The sequence below is a fragment of the Hemitrygon akajei genome, chromosome 1 (assembly GCF_048418815.1).
Source record: "Hemitrygon akajei chromosome 1, sHemAka1.3, whole genome shotgun sequence".
NCBI lineage: Eukaryota > Metazoa > Chordata > Chondrichthyes > Myliobatiformes > Dasyatidae > Hemitrygon > Hemitrygon akajei.
The window spans coordinates 9,914,937-9,926,971 of NC_133124.1; the positions used below are offsets into that span (position 1 = coordinate 9,914,937).

At 42.6% G+C, this 12,035-nt stretch overlaps 1 protein-coding gene across 2 annotated transcripts in view; it reads left to right on the forward strand.

Annotated features, from left to right (window-relative positions):
- The window catches only part of cdk13 (cyclin dependent kinase 13), a 147,033-nt gene that overhangs the window by 96,826 nt on the left and 38,172 nt on the right, over nt 1-12,035 (forward strand). Inside the window, exon 12 of one of the 2 annotated variants that reach the window (XM_073032002.1) lies at nt 3,656-3,855. In XM_073032002.1, the coding sequence (XP_072888103.1) occupies nt 3,656-3,855 (200 nt within the window). The remainder of the gene's footprint in view (nt 1-3,655; nt 3,856-12,035) is intronic. The other variant, XM_073032095.1, reaches the window with a different exon arrangement.

Here is a 12,035-nt window from a genome sequence, read left to right on the forward strand (position 1 = left end):
GGACCAAGGATAACGGAGGAACTGAAGGATATTCACATTAGGCAGAAAATGGTATTGGGTAGACTGATGGGACTGAAGGCTGATAAATCCCCAGGGCCTGATTGTCTGCATCCCAGGGTACTTAAGGAGGTGGCTCTAGAAATCGTGGACAGATTGGTAATCATTTTCCAATGTTCTATAGATTCAGGATCAGTTCCTGAGGATTGGAGGATAGCTAATGTTATCCCACTTTTTAAGAAAGGAAGGAGAGAGAAAACTGGGAATTATAGACCAGTTAGCCTGACATCAGTGCTGCAGAAGATGCTAGAGTCAATTATAAAAGATGAAATAACGGCACATTTGGATAGCGGTAACAGGATTAGTCCGAGTCAGCATGGATTTACGAAGGGGAAATCATGCTTGACTTATCTTCTGGAATATTTTGAGGATGTAACTATGAAAATGGACAAGGGACAGCCAGTGGATGTAGTGTACCTGGACTTTCAGAAAGCCTTTGATAAGATCCCACATAGGAGATTAGTGGGCAAAATTAGAGCACTTGGTATTGGGGGCAGAGTACTAACATGGATAGAAAATTGGTTGGCAGACAGGAAACAAAGAGTAGGGATTAACGGGTCCTTTTCAGAATGGCAGGCAGTGACTAGTGGGGTACCGCAAGGCTCAGTGCTGGGACCACAGCTATTTACAATATACATTAATGATTTAGATGAAGGGATTTAAAGTGACATTAGCAAATTTGCAGATGACAAAAAGCTGGGTGGCAGTGTGAAATATGAGGAGGATGTTGGGAGAATGCAGGGTGATTTGGACAGGTTGGGTGAGTGGGCAGATGCAGTTTAATGTGGATAACTGTGAGGTTATCCACTTTGGTGGCAAGAACAGGAAGGCAGATTACTATCCGAATGGTGTCAAGTTAGGAAAAGGGGAAGTACAATGAGATCTAGGTGTCCTTGTTCATCAGCCACTGAAAGTAAGTATGCAAGTATATGCAGGCAGTGAAGAAAGCTAACGGCATGTTGGCCTTCATAACAAGGGGAGTTGAGTGTAGGAACAAAGAGGTCCTTCTGCAGTTGTGCAGTGCCCTGGTGAGACCACACCTAGAGTATTGTGTTGAGTTTTGGTCTCCAAATTTGAGGAAGGACATTCTTGCTATTGAGGGAGTGCAGCATAGATTCACGAGGTTGATTCCTGGGATGGCGGGACTGTCATATGTTGAAAGATTACAGTGACAGGGCTTGAAACATACAAGATTATTAAGGGATTGGACATGCTAGAGGCAGGAAACACGTTCCCGATGTTGGGGGAGTCCAGAACCAGAGGCCACAGTTTAAGAATAAGGGGTAGGCCATTTAGAACAGAGTTGAGGAAAAACTTTTTCACCCAGAGAATTGTGGATCTATGGAATGCTCTGCCTCAGAAGGCAGTGCAAGCCAATTCTCTGAATGCTTTCAAGAAAGAGTTAGATAGAGCTCTTAAAGATAGCGGAGATGAGGGATATGGGGAGAAGGCAGGAATGGGTTACTGATGGTGGTGATCAGCCATGATCACATTGAATGGCGGTGCTGGCTCGAAGGGCCAGTTGGCCTACTCCTGCATCTATTGTCTCCCATTTCTAACTCCTGCCCAAGGTCCACAAACCCGCTTGTCCAGGTAGACAAGCAGCACACACAAAATGCTGGTGGAACGCAGCAGGCCAGGCAGCATCTATAAGGAAGAAGCACTGTCAACATTTCGGGCCAAGACCCTTCGTCAGGACCCGAAACGTCGACGGCACTTCTCCTTATAGATGCTGTCTGGCCTGCTACATTCCACCAGCATTTTGTGTGTGTTGCTTGAATTTCCAGCATCTGCAGATTTCCTCGTGTTTGTCCAGGTAGACAAATAGTTTTAACTTGTTCCTGCCCCATTGAACTCGTAAGACTTTGTCTTATCCTCCCTAGTTCAGTCCCTTCCTTTCTACATCTGTGACAGTTCACACGCTCTGGATCTTTTCAATGATTTCAAGTTATCTGGTCCCCATCATCTATTTTCCACTATTCATATCCAGTCCCTATACACCTCCATCCTCTACCCGGAAGGCCTCAAAGCTGTCCTTTTCTTTCTGGACACCAGACCCAACCAGATCCACTCCACCACCACTCTCCTCTGTCTAGCAGAACTCGTCCTCACTCTTAGTAATTTCTCCTTTGGTTAATTCCTCCCATTCCCTTCCAACAAAAGGTGTAGCTATGGGCACTCACATGAGTCTCAGCTGTGCCTGCTTGCTTATTGGCTACATGGAACAGTCTATGTTCCAAGCCTACATTGGTATCCATACCCCACTTTTCCTGTGCTACACCAATGACTGCATTGGTACTGCTTCCTGCCTCCAATTTCCATCCTGCCCTCAAATTTACCTGGTCGATTTCCAATACCTCCCTCCCGTTTCTCGATCTACACTGTCTTTATCTCTGGAGACGGCTTATCTACTGATGTCTATTGTAAACCCACGGACTCTCATACCTTTTTTCACCGTTAAATGTAAAAATGCCATTTCTTTTCCTCAATTCCTCCATCTCTGCCGCATCTGCTCTCAGAATGAGGCTTTTCATTCTAGAACGAAGGAGATATCCTCCTTTTTCAAAGAAAGGGGCTTCCCTTCCTCCACCATCAAAGCTGCCCTCAACCGCATCTATTCCATTTCACGTTCAAACCATCCTCTTGCCTCCCTCCTAGGGGTAGGGTTCCTCTTGTTGTTGCCTACCAACCCACCAGCCGCTGCATCCAGCACATAATTCTCCATAACTTCGGCCATCTCCAGCAGGATCCCACCACCAAGCACACATTTCCCTCCCTTTTTGACACTTTACCTGAGAGTCTGTTGGGGTCATATGCTATGTCCTCTGCTCCCTGTGTGGCCTCCTGTTTATCAGTGAGACTGTTTCACAAAGCACCTAAGCTCCATATGCCAGAAGAAGCAGGATCTCCCAGTGGCCATCCATTTAATTCCACTCCCCATTCTCATTCCAAAATATTAAACCATGGCCGCCTCTACTGTCATGATGAGGCCTCGCTCAGGTTGGAGCAACAACACCTTGTATTCCGTCTGGGTAGCCTCCAACCTGATGGCATGAACATCGATTTCTCAAACTTCCGGTAATGGCCCCCTATCCCTTCACCATTCCCCATCACCTTTTCCCTCTCTCACCATATCTCCTTGCCTGCCCATTACCTTCCTCTGGTGCTCTTCACCACTTTTCTTTCTTCCATAACCTTCTGTTCTCTCCTAACAGACTCCTCCTTATCTAGCCCTGTATCTCTTTCATCAGTCAATTTCACAGCTCTATACTTCATCCTTCCCCCTCCTGATTTCACTATCACCTTGTGATTTTCTCTTCCCTCTCCCACCTTTTAAGTCTACTTCTGATCTTGTTTTTCTCCAGTCCTGCCGAAGGGTCTCAGCCCAAAATGTTGACTGTACTTTTTTCTATAGGTACCGCGTGGCCTGCTGAGGTCCACCAGCCGTGTGTGTGTGTGTTGTTTTAATGAATACAGTTTTTGATCATTTTCAAAGCGAAAGTAGGAGTAATGGTCATAGTTATTGGTGTAGAGCTGCTTACAGAATACAGAAAGTGCATCTTAAAACACAATTAATTATATCAATATTTCTTCCTAGCCTGCCACACTGGCAAGATTGTCATGAATTGTGGAGCAAAAAACGGCGAAGACAGAAGCAATCTGGAATTAGTGATGATACAGCACCTAAAGTTTCTCGTAAGGACTCTGCTTTAAGTTTGGATGATAGCAGGAACAACACACCTCAAGGCTTACAACTCCCTCAACATAAAACTCAGGGCAATTCCAGTATAGGAATAGGTCAGTGATAACTCTGCTTTCTGTTGGCTTTGTTTTCTCATTTGTGCTGCTTGTTCATTAATAAAAGGGTCTGCTACAAATATGCCTTCAGCTCGTCTCCATGTTCTGTCCTTAAGGCTCCAAAACTGAAATTTGGCTTTGTTTCTCTGTTAAAACAGAATGTGCTTTAAGTGGCATTGATGATAAAGTGCTAGACTGACTTTCTTGTATATGTAAAATTAACACTAAGGTGCTGTTGAACTCAAACGCTCAGTCAATACAATCTCTCGGTTAATTCACATTACTACTCCTTTACATGGCTGTTGGGCTTGCTGTCCCCAAAAGTTAACTACCTATTGCCTCCCATTTTGATTTTATCTTTTTAATACCTTTTCTTTCTTCAACTTTGTATGTGTATGCTCGTCTCTGTGCCCTCCTATTTCACATTGTGTAATTGCGCCCCCCTTTATGTCTGGCCTTGATGTCTCTTCTTGAATTTTCCTCACATCGTGTGCTCTGTTTTCTGGATGCTTCCTCGGCACCACCTTTCTTGTCCCTATGTCTCTCTTTTAATTTGCAAATGTTAATGTGCTTAATTTAAGCTTGGGAGCACTGACCCATCTGAACAAGATAGTTGTGGGTTCATGCAATAATTCAAGACTTAAATACACAATCTAGACATACACGTAATTGCATTACTGAGGAAAATTTTTGAGTTATTTGATAGTTCAGAGTCTCCCAAATTTGGGCTGAATGAAGAATTGTACAGTTCACTAGTATGTAACTACTTTCTCATCCTTATCGAATGCCATCCAAGCCTTAAAATGTATTAATAAGCTCTTTGTGCAGTACTTCACATAGGTTTTTGAGCCTTAAAACAATTATTTGTGTTTATGGTTTATGACTTAAAAGTTCAGAAATTTGTTGTTTTCAAATAACTGTAAAGTCCATGATAACTAAGGTGCCTCTTTAAACTCTGCTTTTCAATTGTTACTTTCACGTTCTTTGTCCTACTAACTCAGACAGTTATTTGGGAAGCCAACAATGTATTTGGATTCCAACTTGTATTTTCAACCTCTCTTGTCTGGTGAGCGTTCAGAAAACAAAATTTGATTTTAAACCTGTTGCATTATGGCTGTTTCCCAGGAGTTCAGCTACAGTTTACCCCGTGGACTATAGGTAAAGGATATATTCCAAAATTTCATCAATAATTTCAATATTTTGAAATGACCAACTTCAATGTCTGACTGTCCTGAAAAATTTAATTCAAACCTTGTTGCTGATTTTCTCGTAAGTGACCTATTGTGCACTCATTCTCCCTGAATAAGTTTAGCATTTAACTCACCAACTCTAATTTGGTCAGTTTTGACTAATTATTGAAGGGAAACTTGACTACTGTAGTACAATAGGTTTATACAAATATTTTTTCTCTACAAGAAAAGGTACATATTAATGGAGAAAAAAGCTTCAATCCTTCAGATTGGCTTATCATCCTTGTCTATATTAATGAATGCTCCTCATTAGATGTTAATTTATGATAACAGTTGTGGAGCACAGTGACTGGCCTTTTGACCCATCTGCTCCCAGTCGACCTGTTACCAATCTACTCGCACTCAGACTATATAGCCTTCATATCCTTCCCATCGATGAACCTGCATCCAGCACTTGCATTAGCAACTCCTTCCACACTCTCATAATCCTCTGAGTGAAGTGTTCCCCCTCAGGTTCCCATTAAGTATTTCACCTTTCACCCTTAAACTATGACATCTAGTTCTAGTCTCATCCAACCTTTGGAAAAAAACCTGCTTACATTTACCCTTAAAATGTTGTACACCTTTATCAAATTTCCCCTCATTCTCCTAGGCTCCAGGGAATAATGTTCTAACCTGTCGTTTGGGTCCTCAAGTCCCAGGAACTTCCTTGTAACTTTTGTCTGCATTCTTTCAAGCTTATTGGCGTATTTCCTGTGGGCACATAGGTGGTCAGGACTGCATACAATACTCCAAATTTGGCCTCTTGTACAACTTCAGCATATCATCCCAACTCCTGTTCTCAGGAGTCATGAAGACCAATGTGTCAAAAGCTTTCTTCATGACCCTATCTGCCTGTGGCACCTCTTTAAAGAAATAAGAATCTGTATTCTCAGATCTCTCTGTTCTACTGCACTCTGCACTTCTTGTGCCGTATCTTTCACTGTGTAAGGTCTACCCTGGTTTGTCCTGCCATAGTGCAACACCTCACACTTGGCTGCATTAAATTTCAGCCCAGTTTTTCCAGCTGGACCAGATCACACTTAAGGCTTTGATAGCCACTTTTGTTGTCCAATACACCACTACTCTTAATATCATCTGCAAATTTGATGATCCAGTTTACTATATCATCTAAATCATTAATACTATTAAACAACAATGGCCCCAGCACCAATTTGTGCGGCACACCACTAGTCACAGAACTCCACTAGTCACAGTTATCTACTACCACCCTCTGTCTTATCCCACTAAGCCAATGATGAATCCAGATGACTACTTCATCCTGAATGCCAAGTGACTTCACCACCTGTACCAGCCTCCCAGTGGGACTTGGTCAAAGCCCTAACTGAAGTCCATGTAGACAAGTGTATTTCCTTCATCAACCTTCCTCGTAACCTCTACGACAAAACTATTATCTGCAATTACACACAAAGCCATGTCACACTTCCCTCTGAGATGAAGGCTGCACTTCTCTAATTCTGTTTCATTGTCATATCATGAATGACTGGTGACTTGGCTGCCACGGTCGTCTGTGGCAATGAATTCCACAGATTCAGCACCCTCTGAGTAAAGAAATTCCTCTTAATCTCTGTTCTAAAGGGACTTCATTCTATTCAGAGGCCTTTTAGAACAGAATATGCCCCATGGTCCTCGACTCTCTCACTATAGGAAGCATACTGTTCACGTTCACTCTATCTAGACCTTTCAATATTCGATAGGATTCAATGAGGTCACCTTTCATTCTAAATTCCAGCGAGTATAGTCCCAGGGCCATCAAACCTCATATGCAAACACTTTCATTCCTAGGATCATTCTTGTGAACCTCCTCTGGACCCTCTCCAATGCCAGCACCTTTTCTTAGATAAGGGGCCCAAAATTGCTCACAAGTGTGTGGTCTGACCAATGCCTTATAAACTAGAGCATTGCATTCTTGCTCTTATATTCTAGTCCTCTCAAAACAAATGCTTACATTGTATTTGCCTTTCTTACCACCTACTTAGCCTGCAAGTTAACCTTTCGGGAATCCTGCATAAGGACTCCCAAGTTTCTTTGCACCTCTGATTTCTGAATTTTCTCCGTTTCAAAAATAGTCTACGTTTTTATTCCTTCTACCGATGTGTATAATCATACACTTCCCCGCACTGTATTCCATCTGCCATTTCTTTATCCATTCTCCTAATCTGTCAGTACTTCTGCATTCTCCCTGGTTCCTCATCACTACCTGTCCCTCCTCCTGTATTTGTGTCGTCTGCAAACCTGGCTACAAAGCCATCACTTCTGTCATCCAAATCGTGTACAAACGAAAAGAAGCAGTCCCACTTGTCACCTTCTGCTGGTTTTTAAAGGTTTCCTAAGCCTCTACCTTCCTACTAATTTTTGCCTCCTGTATATCAGCTAACCTTCCATCCATGCTGGTATCTTTCCTATAATACCTCACGGGTTCTTATCTTGTTAAGCAGCTTTATATGTGGTACCTTGTCAAGGCCTTCTGAAAATCCAAGTAAAAAACATCCACTCACTCTCTTTTGTCTATCCTGCTTATTATTTCCTTAAAGAATTCCAACAGATTTGTCAGGCAAGATTTCCCCCTTAAGGAAACAATGCTGACCTTGGCCTATTTTATCATGTGTTTCTAAGTACCCTGAAACCACTGAAATCAGGCGAACTGGCTTATTATTTTCTTCTGTTTCCCTCCCTGCTTAAAGAGTGGAGTGACACTTGCAGTTTTCCAGTCGTCCAGAACCATGCCAGAATCTAGTGATTCTTGGAAGATCATTACTAATGCTTCCACAATTTCTTCAGCTACCTCTTTCAGAACCCAGGGGTAGAGTCCATCTTGTCCAGGTGGCTTATCTAACTTTCAGTTTCTGAAGTACCTTCTCCATAGTAACAACAAATGCACTGACTTATGCCCCTTGACACTCTTAAACTTCTGGCATACTGCTAGTGCCTTCCACAGTGAAGACTGACACAAAATAATTAAGAAGTTTGTCCACCTCTCTCAGTTTTTCCAGCTTCATTTTCTTTCGGTTCGATATCCACATTTGCCTCTTCTGTACTTTATATATCTGAAAATACTTTTGATATCCTCTTTGATGTTATTGGCTAACTTACCTTCATATTTCATCTTTTCTCTCTATGGTTTTCTTTAGTTGCCTTCTGTTGGCTTTTAAAAGCTTCCCAATTCTCTACCTTCCCACTAATTTTTGCAATATCATATGCCCTCACTTGGGATTTTATGCTGTCTTTGACTTCCCTTGTAAGTACAGTTGCCTTATTGTCACTTTAGGATACTTTTTTATCTTTGGCATGTATCTATCCTGCACCTTCCGAATTGTCTGCAGAAACTCCAGCCTTAGCTTTTCTGTTGTCACCCCTGCTAATGTTTCCTTCTAATCAACTTTGACCACCTCCTTTCTCATTCCCTTTACTCCACTATAACACTGATACATCTGACTTCAGTTCCTCTCTCTCAAATTGTCTGGATGAATTTTATTATATTATGACCACTTCCTCCTAGGGGTTCCTTTAGTTTAAGGTCCATAATCAAATCCTGTTTATTATGCAACACCAAATCTAGAATTGCCTTTTGCCTAATGGGTTCAACCACAAGCTGCTCTAAAAAGTCATCTCATCGGCATTCTACAAATCCCATCTCGGGATCCAGCACCAACCTGATTTTCCCAATCTACCTGCATATTGAAATCCCCCATGACTATTGTATCCCCCTTTACTACATGTCTTTTCTTTTCCCGTTGAAATATACAGCCTAAATTATGGCTACTAGGGGCTGTATGTATTTCTCATCAGGATTTTTTTTAACCATTGCTGTTTCTTAACTCTACCCACAAGGATTCCAAGTCTTTCCTTCCTCTTTCTAAGCTTTTGATTTAATTTTTCTTCCCAACAGAGCCATCTCACCCCCTCTGCCAACCTGTCTGTCCCTTCGATACAAGGTGTATCCTTGAATTCCCAATAATGATCTTTCAATTACAATTCAGTAATGCCCACAATGCCATACCCCGTTCTCTAACTGCGCTACAAGATCATATTCTGTATAATGCATGCAATCAAATATACTATTATATCTTCAGTCCTGTATCATCGCCCTTTTCAATTTTTGCCCCCATGTTACAACTCATCCCACTGATTGCAATTTTACTCTATCAAGTACTTGTTTTTCCTCAGTCTCACTACACACTGCATCTACTTGTATATCAACTGCCCTATCCTCAGCACTATCACCGTTTCATATCCCATGCCAACTTAGTTTAAACCCGCCCCAAACTTATAATACTTAGCATGCCAATTTAATTCTTCAAAGCAAGCAAAAGAAAAATAGATGGATAATGAAATTAGCAGGTTTGGATCATGGCTGATCATCTACTATCAATACCCGGTTCCTGCCTTGTCCCCATATCCCTTGATTCCCCTATCCATAAGATACCTATCTAGCTCCTTCTTGAAAGCTCATGAAAATGATTCTGGGATTGAAAGGCTCATTGTATGAAGAGTGTTTGATGGCTGTGGGTCTGTACTCGCTGGAATTTAGAAGAATGAGGTGAGATCTCATTGAAACCAATCGAGTGTTGAAAGGCCTAGATCAGGGATTCCCAACCTGAGGTCCACAGATCCCTCGGTTAATGGTAGGAATCCATGGCATTAAAAAAGATTGGGAAGCCCTGACTGAGATAGTGGATGAGGAGAGGTTATTTCCTGTAGTGGGGGTGTCTAGGACCAGAGGGCCCAGGGAAGCGTCCATTGGAAATGAGGAATTATTTTAGCCAGAGGGTGGTGAATCTGTTGAATCAGTTTTCACAGGCCAAGACCAGGTCATTGAGTGTTTTTAAGGTGGAGGTTGACAGATTCTTAATAAGTCATGGCGTGAATGATTATGGAGAGAAGGGAGGAGAATTGGGTTGAGAGGGAAATGGATCAGCCATGATCAAATGATGGAGTAGACTTAATGGGTTTAATGGCTTAATTCTACACCAATGTCTGAAGGTCTTTGGACTGGGAGGAAACCTTAGTGCTCACAGACAGCATTCACACTCCTTACACACTGAGCCAGAATTGAACTCCTTACACACTGAGCCAGAATTGAACTCCTTACACACTGAGCCAGAATTGAACTCCTTACACACTGAGCCAGAATTGAACTCCTTGCACACTGAGCCAGAATTGAACTCCTTGCACACTGAGCCAGAATTGAACTCCTTGCACACTGAGCCAGAATTGAACTCCTTGCACACTGAGCCAGAATTGAACTCCTTGCACACTGAGCCAGAATTGAACTCCTTGCACACTGAGCCAGAATTGAACTCCTTGCACACTGAGCCAGAATTGAACTCCTTGCACACTGAGCCAGAATTGAACTCCTTGCACACTGAGCCAGAATTGAACTCCTTGCACACTGAGCCAGAATTGAACTCCTTGCACACTGAGCCAGAATTGAACTCCTTGCACACTGAGCCAGAATTGAACTCCTTGCACACTGAGCCAGAATTGAACTCCTTGCACACTGAGCCAGAATTGAACTCCTTGCACACTGAGCCAGAATTGAACTCCTTGCACACTGAGCCAGAATTGAACTCCTTGCACACTGAGCCAGAATTGAACTCCTTGCACACTGAGCCAGAATTGAACTCCTTGCACACTGAGCCAGAATTGAACTCCTTGCACACTGAGCCAGAATTGAACTCCTTGCACACTGAGCCAGAATTGAACTCCTTGCACACTGAGCCAGAATTGAACTCCTTGCACACTGAGCCAGAATTGAAACTCCTTACACACTGAGCCAGAATTGAAACTCCTTACACACTGAGCCAGAATTGAAACTCCTTACACACTGAGCCAGAATTGAAACTCCTTACACACTGAGCCAGAATTGAAACTCCTTACACACTGAGCCAGAATTGAAACTCCTTACACACTGAGCCAGAATTGAAACTCCTTACACACTGAGCCAGAATTGAAACTCCTTACACACTGAGCCAGAATTGAACTCCTTACACACTGAGCCAGAATTGAAACTCCTTACACACTGAGCCAGAATTGAACTCCTTACACACTGAGCCAGAATTGAAATGCCTTACACACTGAGCCAGAATTGAAATGCCTTACACACTGAGCCAGAATTGAAATGCCTTACACACTGAGCCAGAATTGAACTCCTTACACACTGAGCCAGAATTGAACTCCTTACACACTGAGCCAGAATTGAACTCCTTACACACTGAGCCAGAATTGAACTCCTTACACACTGAGCCAGAATTGAAACTCCTTACACACTAAGCCAGAAAGAACCCCACCCCCACGTTGTAACAGTGATCTGCAAACTGCTACACTGCCGTTGAATACCAAGGCCGGGTGACCATTACCCAGTGCATCTTAATCTTCTGGATCAGCCTGCCATGTGGTAGAATGAAGCTATTAGCTTTGAAGTGAAAACTAGCAGAATAGAAAAGTGTGAATTATTTCAATTTTTTTTTTTGTAATCAAGGTGTCACATGCATAAAACATAGAACAGTACAGGCTTCAGCCCACCATGTTGTGTTGACCCCTTAACTTGGGCCACAATCAATCTAACTTCTCTTCAACACAGTGATGCATTTTCTTTCATCCATGTGCCTTTCTAAGAGTTTATTAAATATCCCTAATGTATCTGCCTCTACCACCACCCCTGGCAGTGTGTTCCACACACCTAACACTTTCTGTGTGTGGTTAAGAAAAACCACCTGTGATATCCCTCCATGCATTCCTTCAAGTTATATTCCCTTGTAGTAACCACATCTGCCTTGGAGAAAAAGTCTCTGGCTGTCCACTCGATCAATACCTCTTACCATCGTGTACACCTCTATAAAGTCACCTCTTCTCCTCCCTTCCAAAGAGAAAAGCCCTTGCTCACACAATCTATTCTCTTAAGACATGCTCTCTAATCCAAGCAGCAAG